Genomic DNA, 23014 nt, shown 5'->3' with positions numbered 1-23014 from the left:
GGAGCAGCTGGAGTCCAGGGAAGGCCTAGTTCCTCTTTTCAAGGCTGCCATTTGCATCAGTCAGGCCCACCCAGGGTCCTCACCCCTTTTGATTAAAGTCACCTGGTTAGTGACTGCAGCGACATCTACCAAATCCTTTTACAGTGGCACCAACTTAGTGTTTGATTCAGTAGTGGAGAGATGGTGTGTGCATCCTACAAAACAAGCACTGTCTCCCTTTGTCCACATCTTGGGAAGGAATACACCTTACTGCTCATTTAACTAGAGGCACACTGGGATAGAATTCTGGCGCTGTATTGAGTTCAGCTTAAATCGCCATACCCTGGTAACTAACTTTTCTTATGTAGAAGTTTGCATTTTATGAGCTGCAGACTTGGAGAGTTAGATTTAATGTATTGTATAATAGTTTCTACTAACTATTTAAAAATCAGTTCTTTTAGCATGGAAAATTTAGAGTAAAATGTTCTAGTTTTCTAAGACAACTTAATTCCGTTTATGAATGCATTTTTTTTTCCCTCATAGAATGTCAGTTTTGTATTTTGGCAAGATCCTATAAGGTAAACCTAGGAAGGACCCAATAATTCACCTGTTTCCAGCTTTCCCAAATGCAGCAGGTGTTTATAAAGGCTTGCATGTTTATTAATGGCTGCATGAATTTACTTAGTATTTCCTCTTGTTCGAGTAGCATGAAAGTAGTTATTGGGCTTTCTGCTCACTGAGGGTTTATTGGTACCTGTTCTGCTCTTTATATAAAACTGGAGAGCCTAATTAGGTATAGAGATGGTATTCATTGAACATGTTATTTCTCTCCCATTACCCATGAGATTCTTTTCATTTCACTAAATATCTGAGTGTGAAGAATATTCTAAAAAGTGTCGGGCAGGAATCCTAACTTTAAGTAGCCTATAGCAGAAATGAAAAGATGGACTTATGGTCATATAGGGTTACTTTATACAAATGTGTCATTAATAAGAAGGATTGCTAGAGAAATTCAGGAAGAAAGAGCTCTTGAGATAACTTGACAATAAGGGGACCTGAGAGGTTTCAGGTCTCACATGGACCTGAGAAAAGAATGGGTTCAGTTATGATGCTTCTATTGTGTCAGAGTGGAGAGAGGACATGAGAGATTCAGATTTGCTTTTACTTTCTGGGTCAAGTACTTAGTGGTTGACGGACTTAAGACAAGTTGGTTTCTCTGTCTAAATCTCCTCATCTGTAAAACAAGGTTAATGCTATCTGCCATTAAGGACTACTAAATATGTCTTCAGTATTTCTTATAATTATTGTTTTAGAATATAGGCAATTATAGATCCCTAAGTATCATATCTGTGGCCATTTTCAAAAAGATGTTTTCTCCAATTATAATGATTACTATTAACATTATTTCAATTGAACCTCATCCTCAAAATTAACCACATTAATTGTTAATGGTAGCTTAATTCATCAGCATTGTAATGATTCCATATGGTTTTCATAAAGTTTGTTTTAGACCTCAAGAAATGGTTTTCATTGCACTCATTTCAGTTGGATGGTGAATAGCTTCTGTTACATCTGTTTTTTGGTTAATTAAGAGGAAGTGGAGCCAAGGATATTGTGGAAGAGTCCTGTCCATGCACCTCTCTGTGTGTGAGGAAGAAGAGGCCTTTGATCACTAGTGGACAGGGATGCACTGGTATTCCGTGGTCACTGTGGAAACATTTTAAAGCTCTTCTCAAGACTTTGTAAGAAATAATAACTTTCTAATTATACAGCTCAATGGATGTCAGTTGATAAGGAAAGGAATTTAAAAGAATTTTACTTTAGTTCAATATTTCTGAAACTTGAACATGCTTGAAAAGATTTCTAATAAATGAAACAAAACATGGGTTCTGTGAACTTTTATTTCTTATTCTGAGAGTACTCTTCTTGGCTGATAAAGTTGAATTAGGTAGTTACAGTAAAATGTAAAAATAATAATAGATAGTTTATATTTAATTTAAACATCAGTTATAACATTGGATAGTGCATGAAGCAAAGTGACCATTTGTAGAGGTAAGAAGTCATTAGTGTAACAGGCCAGGTTTTAGTTAGCAAATGGGAATTTTTTAAAAATTATTTTTAGGGAAATTATAAATGTTGGATGCATCACTAATTCATTTTAAAAAGGCATTATGTGCCCTAGCTGGTTTGGCTCAATGGATGGAACGTCAGCCTGCAGACTGAAGGTTCCCAGGTTCAATTCCGGCCAAAGGCACATGCTTGGGTTGCGGGCTCGATCCCCAGTTGGGGGTGTGCAGGAGGCAGCCAATCAATGATTCTCCCTCTCTGTTCCTCTCTGAAATCAATAAAATATATTTTTTAAAAAAGAAGTTAAATAAATAATAAAATAAACACAGTATTATGCAGCTAGCTGTTTTTACCTATTAAAACCTCTCCCCATAGAGGGAAAAAAGAAAGATAAGCTATTACCCTGTTTTATCTATTAGATGCAGATGTTGGAAGTGGTACTGCTGTGAGTTGTGCTCATGCTAGCTTGTATTTAGACTGTGTGGAAACTCACTTAAGTCATGCTAGCATCATCCCTGAAGAATATTTTTTTAATGTTTTCAATTTATTAGCATCTTTGAATGTACTTACCAGTGTTAACTCTGGGTTGGTTGTTTTTCAGAGGTACCCACAAGAAATGAAAGTAGTTTAGCATCTTTAAGAGAAAAGGAAAATTGCATTATATAATATACTGTGCTGCATTAACTACATCACTTTCATGGTTATGTTTTGCTTATCAAATCATAGTGAAGGGTTATAAAAAAGATATCACTTTAGTTAATTCAGTCACAGGTCACTTAACAACGTGGGTACGTTTTGAGAAATGCATCCTTTCGCGATTTCGCCATGCAAACACAGGGTGCACTTACACATACCTTGGCTTCATGGCCTAGCCTATTGCTCCTGGGCTCCGAGCCTGTGCAGCATGCTACTGTCCTGAGTGCTCCAGGCAGTTGTAACACATTGGTAAGTATTTTGTGTATCTAGACATAGACAAGATACAGTAAAAACAAAGAATAGAAGCTAAAAACTTGTGTGCTGTAAAGGAAACTTACCGTGAATGGGGCTCATAGGCCTGGAAGCTGCTCTGGGTGAGACTGAGTGGTGGATGAATGTAAAGGCCTAGGACATTGCTGTAGACTCTCTATAAGCACTTTAAGCTTAGGCTACACTAAGTTTAGAAAAATATTTTTTTAATAATTCAAACTTAGCTTACTATAACTTTCACACAACTTTACAAATGTTTTAATTTTTTGAAACTTTTATCTCTTCCAACAGCTAAAAGCAACACACCACTGTACAAAAATATTTTCTTTATATCTTAATAAGCTTTTTTTCTATATAAAATTTTTTTGTTTTTACTTCAAAACCATTTTTCTTAAAAACTAAGGACACAGACACACACACACTAGCTTAATTGTACACAGGGTTAAGGACATCAGTGCGTGTGTCTCCTACCTCCACAGCTGGGCACCGGGAGGGCTGCAGGGCATCTGCTTGGAGCTGTGTCTCCTGGGCTGACTGCCTCTCTGGGAACCCCCACCCCCCGGCCGGCCCAAGGCCCTGCCCCAGGCTCTTCTTGAGGAGGTGTCACTCTTCACAGCTATGTCCATGGTGGTTTGCTTGTTTTGTTTCTTTTTTTCATCATAGATTTGCTTGTGAGCAGATAATGCACCATGAACATCCCCCCTATTAATGAAAACCTTTTTAATGTTGGGACTCATGTTTTTAAAATTTGTAAGGCGCTTGTAACGGTCTGCAAAAGCTTATACTGAACCTTTCATTGTGAAATTTTTGGTGATTCTTTTTCTTCTGCATTTTCTCCCTTGCCCTGATTGTGAATCGAACCTGCAACCTTTTGGTGCACGGTATGACACGACACTCAAACTAATTGAGCCACCTGGGCAGGCCTGTACCAAACTCTTATTTAGGCATATTTCATTCCCTGTGAGTAATAGAAAAAAATGTAAAGGAACCTTCTTGCTCTCTAGTAACTAGTAACTTACTAGTAATTCTGTGTACGGGATGCAGAAACTCAGTACAATATTAAGTTTTATTAGAGTCATAAAATCCTGTGGAAAGAACATGGGGAAGATGAATTCTGATAAAGGGGGTGACTTAGGGAAAATATTGTGGAATTAGTAGTATTTGAATTCATTCTCCAGTTTCATTAATGTTTTATAAATTCCTTTTATTGCTCTGTTAGTCTGTTTTGTGTAGAGCTCCTGAAATAATCATGGTTTATTCCTGTTTCTGGGAAACTACTTGTCCTCCTTTGTTCTTTGTTTCGGATCCAAACACTGGGGGAGTGGGGTCGTTCCACCCAGTGCTTTGATCTGCTGAGCTCTCCTCCAGTCTACAGCCACAAAGATGACAAGGGATCTTTTTAAGCTTCTTTCTACTAAAAATTATATTTCAAAAGAATGTTTTGTTTTTATTTCATACTAGTGGCCCGGTGCACGGAATTTGTGCACGGAGTGGGGGGTGTCCCTCAGCCCGGCCTGCACCCTCTCCAATCTGGGACCCTTTGAAGGATGTCCTACTGCCAGTTTACAGGGATAGGGCCTAAACCGGCAGTCGGACATCCCTCTTGCAATCTGGGACTGCTGGCTCCTAACTGCTCACCTGCCTGCCTGCCTGCCTGCCTGCCTGCCTGATTGCCTCTAACCACTCTGCCTGCCAGCCTGCTTGCCCCCAACTGCCCTCCGCCGCCGGCCTGCTCACTCCCAAATGCCCCCCCTGCCAGCCTGCTCACCCCCAACTGCCCCCCCCCCCCCCCGATGGCCTGCTTGCCCCCACCTTCCCTCTCCACTGGCCTGCTCACCCCCAACTGCCCCTGCAGGCTTGCTCACTCCAAACTGCCCCCCCCCCCCCCCGCTATCCTGATCACTTCCAACTGACCCCCACTGATGGCCTGCTTGCCCCCAACTGGCCCCCCTGCTGGTCTGCTTACCCCCAACGGCCCTGCCCCCCACCAGCCTGATCACCCACAACTGCCCTCCCCTCTTGGCCTCTAACCGCCTCTACCTCGGCCCTGCCATCATGGCTTTGTTCAGAAGAACGTCCGGAAGGTCTCCTGGAAGGTGTCCCAGTCTAATTAGCACATTACCCTTTTATTAGTATAGATGTTTAATATATTTTATTGACTTCGTTAATTAACAAACAGGTTATCTTAAGCTGGTGTTCTTTATCCCTACAGTACTCTTTCAACTTTATTTTTGTAAATTAGAACCTCTAGTCATGTTAGTTTATTTGTTGAATTTGTTATCCCTTCTCTATATTTATGCTTATGTCATTTCCTGCAGTCATTTATCCCTCTTTGACTTTAGGTAGCAGCCGATTCAAACCATGTGAACAGCAATTGCACAGCTCTTAGGAGACGCTAGGCACTCTTCTGTGTGCTGTGCAGACACTTAGAGCTCATCACAGTGCTATGGCATTCATACTGTATTGACCTTTGTTTGATGAAGAAACTTAGATATTTTATAATAGTAACTCAGCCCAAAGTTTCCATAACAATTCTCCACCAGATACTATTTTTCTCTATTTTTAAAAAATCATCACCCAAAGATAATGTTTTTATTGGTGTTGGGAGAGGAAGGGGGAGTGGGGAAGGAGGAGAAATGGAGGGAAAGGGGGAGAGAGAAACATTGATCGGTTGCCTCCTGTATGTGCCCCTGACCAGGAATCAAACCTGGCAATTTTGGTGTATGGGAGAACGCTGTAATCAACCAAGCCACACAGCCAGGTCTAGTCTCGCTCTATGTATGCCACATCCAAAATTGTTTCCCTAAGTAGCTCTGATCTAGAGAAATCTGAATCTTGGTCATTATTGTGACAGACCATATATATATATATATATATATATATATATATATATATATATATAAAAGTTTAGTTTGGACATGCATTAATTGCAATTAAATAGTGGAATTAATATGTGAAAATTATGAGGAGGTCATTACCTGACAGTCTTTTAGTATTGTGATCATAGGAGAGAGATATTTCTTGGCAAGGAAAAGTATTGAGGATAGTCCTTTTGTTTTTAACTTGGAAAGTTATTGACATAAAACAATAACGTTCTTTGAATTTAGCAAATTATTCCATTGTGCTTAATTTAATAAGCATTTATATTGAATTTTTGCTGCCTATAAAGACTTTACTAGATGATAATTTCAACAACCTGAATATAAAATTATTCTAATCTTCATATATTATTAGAAAATAATTTGCTTTGAGAACATAATTGTTTGTTGTACTTAAGTTCAAGTTAAAAATTTTTTGAGGTCAACTTTATATAACTAGAGTCAGTGAACAATTATGTAAAATCATTTTATGTCCAGTTTCTCAGTGAACATTTCCTAAGCTACCAGACACTGTTATATGTGTAAGCTTTATCACTTGGCTTAAATGTATATATTTGTAAAAGTGTTATTGGAACCTTGCTTTACTCAAATTTATAACACTTGAATTCCTGTCTGGGAGGTTCTGGCATGTGAACTTTCACATTAAGAGCTCAGTAGGGGAGAATTCTTGTGCTCATTTGCTTGACTACAAATCTATAATTAAAAGAGTCTCTCAGCAGGGGTGGGGACAGTTATTGAGTTCTGATGCTTCATGTTATAGAATTACTTTGTTGTTCAAACAGATACTGTAATTAGTATAATTTAAAACTTCATAGGGCAGTGACTCATCAAGTGTTTTTTGTTTTTAATCAAAAAACAATAAAAAATAATAGTTTCTTAAATGTTGAGAATGATTTTTTTTAAAATCCTATATAATAAAAGGATAATATGCAAATAGACCGAACAGCAAAATGCCTGTGGCCCCTCACCCTGGCCAGCCCCTACCCAATTGCCCCCCCCACCCCAGCCGGCCTGCTCCGATTGGGAACAGGCCGGCTGGATCCCACCAGTGCACTAATTCATGCACTGGGCCACTAGTATTTTTATATTACTGTAAACAGCAGCGTCAAAAATGAAATGGTTGGAAACCAAGATGGCGGCATAGGTAAACACCTAAACTGCTGCCTCGCACAACAATTTCAAAAACTACAACTAAAAGACAAAACGGACATCATCCAGAACCACAGGAAGGCTGGCTGAGTGGAAATTCTACAACTAAGAAGGAAAGAGAAAAGCACACTGAGACTCAGAGGAGTTGCGGGAGGCAGAGGTACTGAGATGCGCGGAGAAGACTGGCAACTGAGTGCGCGACTGGCTTTCTCAAGTGGGAGGGAGACAAAAGCTCGCGACTACACTGAACTCCAGTTCCGGACGAGACTCTGGGGATCCAGACTCATTCGGGGTGAAACTGGACTGTCTGGCAGCAGGCGGAACTCGAGGGCGGCTTTCTCTCAGAGGTGCTTGCAGCGATTACCACGGGACACTGAGACACAGGGGCCTCTTAGGGCTGACGGGAAACCAATGCTGTCTGCTCCGCCCTGAGACTCCGCCCCATTCAAGCTGAGCACAGAGGCTTTGGCAAGTCTTGTCTCAAAGGGTGTCTCCAGCACAGAAGTTCTCCTGGCGTAGACACAGCTGATCCTCACAGCCAATTGGCCTGGAGGTCAATTCCAGTGATACCAACAACAATCAAGGCTTAACTACAACAAGACTGTTCACACAGCACACAAAGGGGTGCACCAAGAGTGTCCACCTCAGGTAACTGGGGAGGCTGAGCCACTGGGCCCTATAGGACACCTAGCACACAAAGCCACCCTACCAACTCAGGGAAGCAGCCACAATGCGGAGACAAAGAAACAGATCACAAATGAAAGAAATGGAGGAGAGCAAATGACTGGACATAGAGTTCAAAACCACGGTTATAAGGTTTTTCAAGAATTTCCTAGAAAAGGCCAATAAATTTAGCGAGACCCTCGAGGATATGAAAAAGGACCAAATAGAAATTAAGCATACACTGACTGAAATAAAAAATATTACACAGAGATCTAACAGCAGACTAGAGGACCGCAAGAATCAAGTCAAAGATTTAAAATACAAAGAAGCAAAAAACACTCAACCAGAAAAGCAAAAAGAAAAAAGAATCCAAAAAATATGAAGATAGTGTAAGGAGCCTCTGGGACAACTTCAAGCATACCAACATCCGAATTATGGGGGTGCCAGAAGAAGAGAGAGAGCAAGATGCTGAAAACCTATTTGAAGAAATAGTGACAGAAAACTTCCCCCACCTGGTGAAAGAAATAGACTTACAAGTCCAGGAAGCGCACAGAACCCCAAACAAGAGGAATCCAAAGAGGACCACACCAAGACACATCATAATTAAAATGCCAAGGGCAAAAGACAAAGAGAGAATCTTAAAAGCAGCAAGAGAAAAACAGTTCGTTACCTACAAGGGAGCACCCATACAACTGTCAGCTGATTTCTCAACAGAAACTATTTAGGCCAGACGGGAGTGGCAAGAAATATTCAAAGTGATGAATAGCAAGAACCTACAACCAAGATTACCCTACCCAGCAAAGCTATCATTCAGAATTGAAGGTCAGATAAAGAGCTTCACAGATAAGAAAAAGCTAAAGGAGTTCATCACCGCCAAACCAGTATTATATGAAATGCTGAAAGGTATTCTTTAAGAAGAGGAAGAAGAAGAAAAAGGTAAAGATAAAAATTATGAACAACAAATACATATCTATCAAGTGAATCTAAAAATCAAGTGAATAAAAAAATATGAACAGAATAAACTGGTGAATATAATAGAATCAGGTGCATAGAATGGGAGGGGATTGATAATTCTCAGGGGAAAGGTATGGGGGGTGCGGGAAGAGACTGGACAAAAATCATACACCTATGGATGAGGACAGTGGGCGGGGGGGTTAAGGGCAGAGGGTGGGGTGGGAACCGGGTGGAGGGGAGCTATGGGGGAAAAAGAGGAACAATTGTAATAATCTGAAAAATAAAGATTTATTAAATTTAAAAAATGAAATGGTTGGTGTTTTATTTGTGTCATTGAAATTTGATAGGCAAATTCTCTGATCTTGGTAAAAAGCATTTTTGTAGATGTAAGAGATCTGCTTAGCCAGTGCTGCTTTGCTAGTTTTTGATACTGCTTTTCATGTGACCTATTCAGGAATTCACTTATTGAGAAAGAGCACTTACATGGAATTAGGAGATACAGGACCAATATTAAAAAACATACACACAGATATACCAAATAAGCTCAATTAATTTGTTTCTTTATCTCCATCCAAAGTCCCTACCATATCTAAAGTTCTTTGAGGGCAAGATGTGCTTAGAAGTTCACAGAAAAAAAAAAATGTTTAAAGGTAAATGGTAGAGTAGAAAGATTTTCTAAAGATTTAAGACCTCTTCTGGTTCTGTCTCTTTCACTAATATATGAAGCTAGTAATGGGGGAAATTTTATTAATTTTTGGGCTCTCGTATAGGTGATGTGTCTTATATTAGGAATTAGTTGTTGAGAGTGCACGCTCTACAATTCTGCCCTGTGGAACATTTACTGTATGTATGACTTGGCAAGTCATGTCTGCCTCTCCCTCCTCATTAACATGTTAGTAAGAATAATATTGCCCTCATGACAAGATTAAATGAGGTGGTGTGTTTATGTTTCTTAGAATGCAATGTGTTTAATAAAAGTTCAGTTGCTATCTTTATCATCATTTTCATTTCTTTCTTTGTGTGTGTGTGTGTGTGTGTGTGTGTGTGTGTGTGTGTGAAGCATCACCTGAGGATATTTTTCCATTGATTTTTAGAGAGAGAGAGGAAAGAATAGGGAAGAGACAGAGAGAGAGAGATGGCGGGGGGGGGGGGGGGGTGCGGGGGGGGACATCGATGTGAGAGACATCAATTGGTTGCCTCCCGCACACACCTGACCAGGCCAGGGATCTAGCCTGCAACTTAGTTATGTGCCTTTGACCGGAATCGAACCCTGGACCCTTCAGTCTGTGGGCTGATGCTCTGTCCACTGAACCAAACCAGCTTGGGTACCATTTTCATTTCTCAGTTTGTGTTTTATCATCATTTGAAAGACTAAGAGTTATTTGGAATTTCTTTCTTTATAGTATACTTGTCAAAAATGTAGACCTATAACGAAGTATCATCGGTAATGGTGTCTAACTTTTCTAATCAGGTATGGGTGGTATTATAAGGTTGTTTTAGTAGAAAGTTTAGTAGAGTAGTAAGTTTAGTAGAAAGTTTAGTAGAGTAGAAAGATTTTCTAAAGATTTAAGAAATTAAAGTTTATTATTAAACTTTAATTTACTATATAAATAAAGCTATATTCCATTTCCTTGAATGCTGTCTTGTCATTTCAGTTTCCCTTAAATCAAAAAAGGTTAGCGGTTTTGTGCTTTGAACATATTTATACATATAGTAATTGTATATATTTGTTTTTGTTGTCACTTTGCTCTGTTATGTTAAGATATAACTTTAGTCTTGTAGTTTATAAAAGACTTTAACCCTTATACTCCTTCTGATACATTGAAACAAGTTGTAGTATAGAGGTGATAGAGTAAAGGAAAAGCAGTATCTTTGTGGGATATGAAAATCAGATCTCATCAGAATTATTGTAGAAAATCTAAGAGAGTTGACTAGAAGTAAGAGAACAAGAATAAAAGATAGGGCTAAACATTGTCAGATGTAACCTGCAATTTAAACGGGGTCAAAAGAAGCAGGCCCAGAAGCCACACATAACATCAAGGGAGACTGTGAGGAGTCTGATATAATACAGGCAGACACAGTAGTTTGGAGGAGAGCAGAGCACTGTGGGGAAAGCTGCAGTATTTTAATGACACTTGATTTTAATGATGCTCCTCAATAATAAAAGCTCACCTATTGAATTCAGTAAATACTTGTTTTAAAGCTGTATGTGTAAAGCCAGTGTATATATACTGTTAAGAATAAAAAAAACTGCCTGGCTGGCATGGCTCAGTGGTTGAGCGTTGACCTATGAACTAGAAGGTCACAGTTCAATTCCTGACCAGGGCACATGCCTGGGTTGTAGTCTCAATCCCCAGTGTGGGGTATGCAGGAAATAGATGATCAGTGATTCTCTTTCATCATTGATGCTTCTATCTCCCTCCCTCTCTCCCTTCCTCTCTGAAATAAATAAAAACATATTTTTTAAACAGAATTGAAAAATCAGTGAGACATGGTTCTGGTATTTAACTGAAATCAAACTTTCGAATAGCAAGAATAAGACAAACACAACCATAAATTACAGTATGATTTTTAGAGCAAAGGGTAAAATATTCAAGAAGGGAAGAAGAGCATTCTGGACATGGGTGGTAACTTGATAGAGTTACGGGTATCACCGTCCATGTTTGGGAACAGGCGGTTTATTTGCAGTGTGGAGTAAGGGGCAGCTGTTGGGGGACAGTGAGCAAGAAGTGCATCTGAAGGCAGTGTGCATTGAAATGAGGCTGGAGGGATAGCAGCCCCTCCCTCTCTCAAGGCACAGGTCAGCTTATGGCTGCAGTTCAAATACTTTTCTACAAAATCAATTGGTCCTTGTCCGCAAGTTCTAAAAATCCACACATCTTTTTTAAAAACTTCTGGATGAATAATAGCTGAGACAAATTGTGGGCCGTTTGGAGGAGGGATATATAATGAGCTGCAGTTTGGACATGTGGGACCATGATAGACACGTCCACTTGGCAGTCTAATTTGGAGGTCTGAGAACCAATCAGCCAGGAGGACTGTGTTGAAAATGTAAACCTGATGTTCTGTATTGCTGAAGATTGAGAGGCACAAAATCTGAAATGACATTGTTTTGGGTAACCATAAGACAGACGTTATAATAATGAGTAATAATGAGCTGTTTTTCTACATTAGTATCTCAGTTGACTCCTGAAATATAACTAAATGTAACTAAAAAGAAATTGATGCCTCATAGACCCCCGTTTCTAAGGAGAAACCATTTTTCATATGTATCCTATTTGTTATTCCTCTTCTTTGCTTCCTTTCCACCTTTTTGTCCCAAATCATTTTTTGAAGTGAGAAATTTGGGGGGTGGATTCTTAATGTAGGTATTTTGGAATACAGAAGTATGTACCGCATAGTCTTATTCTAATTCTTGTTTGTTTGTGACTGAAATAGAACCTTTATAGGGATAAGCATAGGCTTTTATAGTATTTGCCAACTCCAGATTTCCTGTATTATCTGTTTAAGAAACAGAAAGAGAACACAGGGAGAAATTATATTTGTGTTGAATAATTACTAGGCTTAAAACTCACTATTGGAGAAATTTACTTATCCATGACTCTTTCTGAGTTAGAATGGACTACAATTGGATAAATGCAACTTCTGGGCAGAATTATCTTAAAACCTTTTTTAAAACAAAGTCTGATGTGGTTATAGATTAAAAATAGGAAATTCTGTAAGAACTTATGTGGAATATGTGATTTCTCTCCCCCCCCCCCGCTGCTTTAACCGTCCCCTGCCCCCCAACTTCCTACTCTTGTAGAGAGTCTTGGTGTTGATTTCTGTTACTGCGCTATGAACTTCCTTACTGTGCTCTCGGTTGACTTGTTGCTTTTAGTTCCCATCTCATGTAGTCCTTGTGGTGAGGAGGCGTGTTCATTTGAAAGCTCTTCTCTGTCAGTGTTGTTTTAAAGGTATGTGTTTCGTTGATGAACTTGCACTCGTGGGCTTCTTTTTCTTGGTGAGACATTAATCATTCAGTTTCTGAACCTCTTGGACTAGACCTGTAATTCTTGTACTTTCTACCATTTTCTCTCTGTCTTTGCTTCTAGTTGGAGGGAGAAACCCTCAAATTTTATCCTCTAACCTCTATTCAGTTTTTCGTTTATACTATCATATTTTTAGTGTCATTCTTTTTTATGTTTCTGTTTTTGTTTTTTTAATGTTTTGAATTCTTTTAATAGCATTCTCTATTTGTTTTGTTAATCCTCAGATGACATTTTTTGGATTGCTTTTCAGAGAAAGTGGAAGGGAGGACGGAATGGTGGGGAGAAAGAGGCACATAGATGTGAGAGACACACATCAACTGGTTGCCTCCTGCACTCGCCCCTACCTGGGATGAGGAGCAAACGCGCAACCCAGGTACTTGCCCTTGACCGAGAATCGAACCTGAGACCTTTCCATGTTCGGGCCAACGCTCTAACCACTGACTACACCGGCCAGGACTCTGCTTGTTTTAAGGATGTAGTATCTTCTCTGAACTCTGCAGATTTTTTAGTTTTTCTTCTCCTTGCTCTGGGGTTACTTTCTTGGTTCAGGTTGTTTTCTGTGTGTGTGTGTGTGTGTGTGTGTGTGTGTGTGTGTGTGTGTGTGTTTGGCTGGTTAGATTCCACATAGAAAGGTCTTCCAATCACCTTCCCCCAGCTTATGGGCTGGCAGCTTCCCTGGGGTTCGAGCAACAGAGAAGACTGGACACCTCAGACTTCAGTATACAAAGGATCTCATCAGCTGCCCCTCAAAACCTCGTTCCAGAAGGGGGACCTGTTCAGGAGTGCATTTCTAGTGTTTGGTGGGAGCTAGGGGTGCCAGACCACCAGCTCTTTGGGGGCAGGGATGTAGAGATTCACCATCTTGTCTATAAGTGTTTGTTCTTTCAACAGCTTTTAAAAACTGTAAGCAAAACTTTCTTTTGAAGCAAGCATTAGGATAAGTATTTTAATCGGCACTTAAACTGTTGAATTGTTTATATTACCTAGGTGTTTACAATTCATAAATGTATTTCTTTAATAAAGCACAATGTAAAGTTATACTGCAACTTTGTTCTCTTTTCCTGTCATGTAAGTCCTTCTCTTTTTAAATCCTCCGGCTTTTTTCTGCCCCTTCTCACGGACACACACACACACATACACACAAGCTTTTAGTGTGTCTGTTTCTATTAATTATAACATCTGTGTCTGTTCGAGGTTGGTTTTAATTGATTTTTTTTTTCCATCAGAAGTTACAATTTTCTGCTTCTTTGTCTGCCTATTAATTTCTGATTAGGTGCCAGATAGTTGAATATTACTTTTTGGGGCAGTTACTTGTATTTCTAAGTGTTCTTGATCTTTATGCTGGGGCGCTCTTTGGAGTCATGTGCTGGCCTGCACGGGCTGCTGCGCTGTGTCTGCTTCCTCGTTCCCCACACGACATTGGGGTGCATCTCCATAGCAGTGTGTGCGCAGAAAGCAAATACAGAAGCACATGTTTCATCTTTACAGCTTATCTCTGTTCTGATTGGCGAAGCTACATAGATTTTTTTTCCAGCGTGGCCTCTGCAAACGTGTGAGTTGTAATAGACGGCTGCTTTCATTATACCGGTTTTGTTCATTTACACCAGTTTATTTTCTTTGATTAGAATTTCACAATTTAGTAACCTACAAGAGGCAATTAGTTATTGCTTATATGGTACCTTGCACTAAGCCAGGTGCATTTATTTATACCATTTTTATATTTTAAATGTGTTTATATTTTGTTTGATATTAAAATTGTATGTATAAGTTATACATTACAAATGATGTATACATGTATTTCTATTTCTCTAAAACGTAATAAAGAAGCAGTTCTGAAATTGTTGTCTCTTAAGTGAAAGGGAAATGTGGCAACTCTCCCTGTACCTCTTTGTAGCTCAGCAGGCTTCCCCCTGGAGGAGAGTCCTCCTGAGGTGACGGAGCACTCAGGGAAGGAACTAGATGTTCTCTGTCAAACTGGTACTTGTGGGTTGATGTCATTGAAGAATAACCTGACAGGTCACTGTTTTTACAGCCAGCTAATGATGGAAACATAGTTTATTATTGTAATGATAATGAAATATTTCCATAAATACTACTTGAAATGCTTAAAACAAATGGCATTTCTCTTATACAATGTCTGTTTGCAAAACATTTTCCCTAATCTTGAATTCAGTCAATGCTATTAAAAAGTAATTGTAAAAACTTCTCTGAATTTGCGTTTTCCTAACTTTGAACTCCTACATTGGCAAGTTACTAGCTATGTGACCTTGACAATGACTAACTTAAATTTACCCCAGTGACCTGGTCTTATAAGCAAAATATAGAAATAACAACATCTTTTTCACAGAAACCAAAGGCCAACACCATGAAGGAGTTCTTAGTGTACATAGAGCACAACAGGGGTTCTGGGCGGCTCGCTCACTGTTGAATCCTGAGCAGCCGGCTCCATGGTGCAGAGTAGGTGCTCAGCAAATGTTTGTTGAGTTAACTATCATTTGATCCACTGGGCTTCCACACAGGTTTTTTGCCAGGAAAATAACAAAATATTTATAATGTCCTCATAGAAAAAAATGTAAACCTATCTTAAAATAACTGCCAACAGATTAGTATTATGAAAAGTATACTTTCTTTTTTGAAAAATGTGTAATATTTTACTTTGTAAATTTTTTAGGAGGAGCAAAATAGAGGCAAGCCCAATTGGGAGCACCTCAACGAAGACTTACACGTACTGATTACTGTGGAAGATGCTCAAAACAGAGCAGAGATCAAACTGAAGAGAGCCGTTGAAGAAGTGAAGAAATTACTGGTACCTGCAGTAAGTAATAATTTCCAAGTTTTAGATTTGGGTTCCAACCCCCTTTCCAGTTTAATTTTAAATTATTGTAAGATTATAGTAATAAACAGGTATTGTTAGAAATTTTATTTAAATAAAAATACAAGAATTATTTATAACTCCTTTACTATAATACAGTAGACAACATAGACATGAGTCAGATCTGTAAGTGCAAAAGCCTGTTTATTAGAGTTGTGAAGGGAGCAAGGTGAATCAGTGGACTACTTTTCAAGTTTTTTTTACCTTCGTATCACTCTGCCATGGGGTGAGACATGAGTAGGGAAAGGAGAGCTTTCTTGTTTAGTGGAACAATTTCCTGTAAGAGGTGCCTGCACAGGCATCCACAGCTGACACGCTGGGTGAGCTGTGTTAGTTGGGGCACATATTTGACTTGCCTGTGGGTTCCACGTACTCTTCCGGGCACATCATTGTCACATAGAGAAGTTGTCCCATACCGTGACAGATTATCTCTTAGAAAAATAAGAGCTCACTCTTACTAGTGTACCAGGTACCTTTGTGTTCTTTCTCACCCTCCCTCCCTTTCCTGCTCACTTTCTCCATCTATTTCCTCTCCATCTACTCCCTCTCCCTTTTGTCATTTCCTCATTGTTACAGAAACCTATAGTAACTTTATAATTTTTAAAAAATCTTTATTGCTGAAAGTATTACATATGTCCCTCTTTTTCCCCATTGGCCCATTTCTAGCCCACCCTCGGCCCCCGCCCCAGGCATTCACCACCCTATACTCTTTTAAATTTTTTATTTATCTTCATTGTTGAAAGTATTATAGATGTCCCCTTTTTCTGTTTCCTCCCCCTCCACACTCCCTCCACCCTGCACCCGCCCCTCCCAGTCCTTCATCCGATTGTCAACTCTTTCCATGGGCTGTAGTAACTTTAGCAATGATGATTGAATTACTACCAGAGGATCATCTTTTCCCATGGAAAATAAATTATTGGTTTTCTAAGACATTATTAACATTTTTTACATTAGTAAAATATATGGAACTGTGGACCCTAACTTGCTATTCAAAAAACGAGGGATAATGTTAGTATTCTGTCCAACAGAAATGTGTTGACATTTACATGAATGAGTAGAATGCTGGCTGTTCTCTATTCCCCAGGTAGTTTCTTCTACAAGTAAACTTACAAAACACAAACATTCCTATTTACTTGACAAAATTATCTCCTTGAAAGAAAAGAATTCCATGTAAATTCTATTTGATAGGTTTTATAAGGAATATAAACTAAAATCTGTAATTGTACACTGTTATGCCATATAATTTCTCTCCTTTTAAAAAATAATTGTGCAGTGTTGAAGAAATTTATAGAAAAGCGATTTCTTACCCTAGCCATACTGGTCTGTTAGTCCTATGATCAGAACAAGTTACTTAACATTAGGCCTTTTTTTGCTACGTATAACTGAAAATAGTTAGCTCATATCATATACTAAACAAATGATTTCACTTAATATATTAAGTAGACCACCCTATTATATTATTCTAATCATGCTGTAAGCTACTTTAATTCTAAATATTATTAACGTGGCAAAGAACATTCAATTAGAATCTGTTACTATTATGTGTCTTTTAGAAAGTAAGTAAACTTCTCTCTGTCTGTTTCCTTATTTATAACATGAGAATTGGAGCAAATCTAAGGACCATTTTGGTTTTAAAATTATTTGTCTGAATATTAAATGATATACAGAAGCTTTTTAAAAAAACTCATACAATTTATATTTTAAAGGAAAATGGCACTTTATTTGAAATTCAGATTGCATTGTTCATTAACAAATGATACTGAAACACAGCCATGCTTTTCATTTGCACATTGTCTGTGGCTGCGTTTGCGTTTCCATGGAGGAGCTGAGTGACTGCACCACAGACCATATGCCCGGAAAAGCCATCTACTGTCTGGCTTGTTACAAAGTTTGCCCATTTCTGGACTGTTCATTAATCCAGATGACAGGGTAATGCGTGGGACCCAGGCAGCTGTAGTGGTGAAGGTGCGAAGCATGGTCTGGTGCGGAGTACATTTTTAAAGTGAATCGGGCCTGTGAAACGGCGTGAGGGGGGAGTTAATTAAATGTTTGATCAAATAGAGCAGGCTAGTTTTTAATTTGGTAATTTTGTATGGCCCACAAATGATGTTATAAATATCCAAATGGCCCTTGGCAGAAAAAAGGTTCCCACCCTGGACTACTGGATATTAGAAAGAATGATGTCCAGGTTTTTAGCCGAACAACTGGGAGGATATAATGCTGTTCCCTTGTTGAAGACGATATTAGTAGGAACAGACTTGGAAGGAATTATCAGGAGTTCAGTTTTGGACCTAAACCATTTGAGATGCTTGGTGCCTGTCCCAAGTGTAGCTATTCGAGTGTTATTATTCCAGGTTGACAGTGTTCTAGGTTGATAGAGTACAGACAATTATTTAAGGTAAGATTCTTAAAGCAGTTGGCATTTCCCTAACTGTGTTCTGGGAGACACTTTTCATAGGGATTCTGGGTAAAGGAAGTTTTAATATGCTAGTAAGTATTGCGAACCTCTGGTAGGAACAATTTCCACATTTAATTGGCCATCAAAATTTCTGGGAATACATTCACATTTAGTGTTCTAAAGATGATCTGAGGAATAATATGGAAACTCCTAGGTCTGATTTAAATACAATTTGAGCTACATTTTTTTTAAAATGCTAATGGAGTGATTTTGAAAATGTGAAGAAAGAAAACTCTTCTTGAGGTTTTTTTTTTTTCCATTCCTTTTTAAACATACAGTGGGACACATTCATTTTAAGTGTACAGATTGAGTTTGAAGCTATATACACTTATAATTGTTACCTCAATCAAGGTTTCTATCACCCGTTTTCTTACTCTACCATCAATTAACCACCTCTCTCCCGCTGCCCCCAGGCAGATACTGGGGTTAATTTTGCCTCAAAACTCGCTATATTTTTTTGTTTCATTGACATATGATAGACAAAAATTGTACACATGATGGTTTGACATACATAGAAATTGTGAAATTATCACACTTAAGTTAACCACATCTGTTACCTCACAATGACCAATTTTTAAGATCTTCTCTCATAGCATTTCAAGAATACACCACAGTATTGTTAACTGTTCCCACCATGCTGTACATTAGTTGACCGACATCTCCCCATTCCCCTTTCTCTCACCTCCCAGCCACTACCCTCTGCTTTCTCTGGTTGTTCAACTTTTTTATCTATTCACTTTACTTTTTCTAAGTTTCATCTGCCTGTCTTGGAATAAGCCTGGATTTTTTGAGGTTCCTCCATTCTGTTTCATGTTCCTTTTTATTGATAATTAGTATTCCATAGTATAAAGAGGCACAGTTTATTGATCCTTTCACCTGTTGTGGTTTTATTTTCCATTTCTCTGCAGACAAATGATGTTGAGCATCTTCCCATGTCCTTTTTAGCAATTCGTGTATCTTCTTTAATGAAGTATCTGTTTAAATCTATTTTATTGTCGTCTTTCATACTGAGTTATAACAGTTCTTTGTAGATTTGGGTAATAAATGTTTTATCAGACAAATATTCTAATCTGGCTTTTGTGCTTTTGTGGAAAGGCTTTTAATTACAAATTCAATTTATTTGTGAAATATAGAACTCAAATTTTTTTTGTTTTTTTATTTTTATTTTTTTCAAAGCACTTATTCATGTCATCTAAGTTGATGAGATTTCTGCCATGAAATTGTTCTTACTATTACCTTTTCATCTTTAAGGTCTGTAGGATCTATAGAAGTGTTCTTCTTTTTTTTTTTTTTTTTGTCATTCTAGCTCTAGAGCTTTATGAATTTTATGGATCTTTTCTAAGTATCAACTTTCGTTTCTGTTGATATTCTCTATTTGTTCCTTTTTTATTTTATTGATTTCTCCTTTTACACTTTCCTTCTACCTGATTTGGTTTCATATTCTTTTCACTCATCTTAAAGGTGGAAGATGAGTGATCTGAAACCTTTCTTTTCTACTTTTGAGAACTGTCTTTAAAGGCAAAAATTTTTATTTGAAAACTGCTTTAGCTGCATCACCAAAATAATGTTATATTGTGATTTCATTACCATTTAGTTCAAAACATTTTCTAATTTCCATGATTTTTTCCTTTGATCCATGGGTTATCCTATCTAATAATAGACAAATATGCAATTGACCATACCTCCGACATACCCACAAGCCACGCCCACCACCCAATCAGAGCGAGTATGCAAATTAACCCAAACCAAGATGGCTACAGCCACAGAGAGCAAGGTTTCCTAGGTAACAGAGGAAGCCAAGCTTTCCGCCTGCCCTTGCCAGGCCTAAGCCTCCACTCAAGCTACAAAGTTTCAATTATAGAAGGTAAACAAATTCAAACAAATGGCGGCAGAATGGAGCTTGAGAGAGCAGGCCAGGGTTGCCGCCGGCAACGGGAAGCAAAGCTTTCCGCACACCCTGGCCGGGCCCACCCGCTTAAGGCAACAAAGTTTCAATTATAACCCCAACACAAATGGCTGCCGGCCTCAGAGGGAGCCCCAGGCTTGGCTCCGCTGCGGGCTACAAAGTTTCAATTGTAGAAGGAAAATAAATTCCAGATACCAGGGCCTCCGCCTGGGTTGCCAGGGGGCGTGGCCGGCCTGCAAACCACCACAGGCCCCTCGCTCAGGCCGCCCCATGCCCCAAGGGAACCCCACCCTGATCCGGGACACCCTTCAGGGCAAACCAGCTGGCCCCCACCCCTGTACCAGGCCTCTATCCTATCTAATAAAAGAGTAATATGCAGATTGATCATCACTGCAACACACAATATAGCTGCCCCCATGTGGTAAAAGATCCTGTCCCCATGTGGACACAAGATGGCCAGCAGGAGAGGGCAGTTGGGAGGCACCCGGCCTGCAAGGGAGGGCAGTTGAGAGGGACCAAGCCTGCAAGGGAGGGCAATTGGAGGTGATCAACCCTGCAGGAGAGGGCAGTTAGGGGTGACCAGGCCGGCAGAGGAGAGAAGTTGGGGGCAAACAGGCTGGCATCAGAGTGGTTAGGGGGTGATCAGGCTGGCAGGCAGAAGCGGTTAGGGGCAATCAGGAAGGCAGGCAGGCAAGCAGTTGGGAGTCAGCAGTCCTGGATTGTGAGAGGGATGTCCCATATTGGAGAGGGTACAGGCTGGGTTGAGGGACAACCCCCCTCCATGCACAAATTTCGTGCACCGGGCCTCTAGTTTCCAAATATTTGGGACTTATCTGTTTATCTTACTATGACTGGTTTCTAATTTAATTTTGTTCTGCTCAGAAATTATAATCTCTAATATTTCGGTCTTTTAATCTATTTAGGACTTATTTATAGTCTAGCATATGGTCTGTTTTGTTGAATGTCTCATGTACATTTAAAAGCATGTGTATTCTGTAGTAGTTGACTATTGTGTTGTATAGGTGTCAGTTAGGTGAAAGTGGCTGAAAATGTTGTTCAGGTCTTCTCTTCTTCTTACCTTTTTTCCCTCCTAGCTTTGTTAATTACTGTAAGAGTCTAAAGATCTCCATTTATTCATTGTAAAAATGCACACACTAGTGTGTTCTCCTTGATCTCACTGAAATGGCAAACTAATTTGGTATACTCACACTCATTCCCAAGTATATATACAGCTTACACAACCTGCATGGCCAAGGTTTGGCATCATTAAAAGATTTCACTTGTTTTTTATATAATGGCAACTTTGGTGAGACTTGAGCTGGACGATCAATATACAGATTCATAGAGATAAATTTAGTATATATGCGTTTTAGGGTTGGCGAATTGTGCATTTCAGGTTATTAAAAGCGATGAGAAATACAGTAGGATTATATAAATCCTGGTCAGGGACTGTCACTGTCCTTATTTGTAAAATTAAGTTATTACTGCTTACTTGCCTTAGCAGTCCTTGGGAAGGTCATAATAATTTGTGTGGAAGTACAGGACACATGTTTCATCTTTTCTCCCTTTGGACATGGACTGGTTGCCTCAACTACATCATTGACTATATCAATGACCACCTCAGCTCCTGGTCACAGATGCACCACACCAAAAGAAAGAAATTCTATTTCCTACCTACAAAAACCCTCACTGCTAACCCCAATCTCAGAATAGGCTTTTGTGTACAGTGGCATAATAAGCAAGAAAATTATGAAACTATTAATGTTACTAAAACATAACATTGTTTGTAACTTGGACCCCCCCCCCACACACACACACACACACACACACACACACACACACAGATTCCCTCTTACTTACTATGGGTGTGCACCTCCCATCTCAGGTATTGGTACCATCCCTCTTTCAATTCTCATCTCAATGAGTTTGAAAATAAGACCTGCTATTATTTGTAGTCATTAGCTAAGACCTTATGGACATGTATTCTGTGATGTTTTCTAATCTCCAGAGAACCTATAAACACTAGAAGTGGAAGTAGGGGAATATTGTGCTGGACTCTGGCAGGAAGACTGAGAAAGTAGAGGTGAGGATACTGGCCTGAGTCTCCTCTTCCTTGCTGTAATTTTTCCTCCCTTTCAGTAGGAATGAGGTCGAGGTTTCTGTTGAGGAGATAGAATACTAACCTGTAAAGACTGAATGAGTAGCACTAACCTGTCTTAGAGAAATTAAGTGGTTTCAGGCCCTGAAGTTTATGTGTTCTCATAATTCAGAACGGGCCTGGACACACAGGTGCCACCAGTCCCCAAGAATTCATACGTGCTCATTTCAGGCTTTTTACTTTATGGTGGGTATGATTGTTTCTTTCTCTCTGGTCTTTCATTTTCTCTTTATGTTTATTTATAGATGTTTGAGGACTTGAACATGAGTCAGTTTTAAATATATAGCTGATCTCCTTGTGAAAGCATTTATAAACATAGAGTTCAATAATATTAAAGTAAGTGATGATCTAGTAGATTCTGACAAATTTCTACCTGGAGATTTTGAAATTTAAAGTTGTTGCCAGTTATTTCAAGAAATATTATGAAAATTGAAGAAATGTATTAAAACAAAAGTAATTTTAATTCACTTATTTAAAAACTGCAGATGTCATCAGAATTTGATAGAGTAGTAGAGAGAAGAGAGCATTACAAAATGCTTTTTTAGGTTTGCTTTTTATGTTTCTCAAACATTCTTTTATGTCTAAATGCCATATGCATTTGACTCAGTTAAATATGTTTTTATTATAACCTGAAAATAGATAAAGAGTAAGACAGGAAGAGACAGAATGACTCTAGAGATAGAGAAATCTTATTGTTAAAGTTCTTTTAACAGGATTGTTAATGAACTGGTAGCTCTGATTTAGTTCTTGACCAAGTTATCAGTAATTAAAGTTTGTGGTATTATTGGCTTCCTTTTCATTTTATTGGGAAAGAAGGCAAGGTATTAAAAGATACATTAAAAGACATCTAGCTATGATGCTCCTGCTCCTTGATAGAGCTGTATTGTGAGAGACCATCTCTGTCATGTACAGAAAGGTGGTGTTGGTGCTGT

The 23014-nt window shown here is 39.0% G+C and overlaps 1 protein-coding gene across 6 annotated transcripts in view; it reads left to right on the top strand.

The window, feature by feature from the left end:
* The window catches only part of QKI (QKI, KH domain containing RNA binding), a 131467-nt gene that overhangs the window by 86546 nt on the left and 21907 nt on the right, over positions 1–23014 (top strand). For all 6 annotated transcript variants that reach the window (XR_013813999.1, XM_079780678.1, XM_079780677.1 and 3 more), the window contains exon 4: positions 15360–15503. Coding sequence is in view for 5 of the 6 variants with exons in the window: in XM_079780678.1 (XP_079636804.1) it covers positions 15360–15503 (144 nt within the window). In the remaining variant the exon portion in view is untranslated. The remainder of the gene's footprint in view (positions 1–15359; positions 15504–23014) is intronic.

The sequence above is a fragment of the Cnephaeus nilssonii genome, assembly GCF_951640355.1.
Source record: "Cnephaeus nilssonii genome assembly, chromosome: 9".
Classification (NCBI taxonomy): Eukaryota; Metazoa; Chordata; class Mammalia; order Chiroptera; family Vespertilionidae; genus Cnephaeus; species Cnephaeus nilssonii.
The sequence above is the reverse complement of the archived record's forward strand: the minus strand, read 5'-3'. Positions and strand labels throughout refer to the sequence as shown.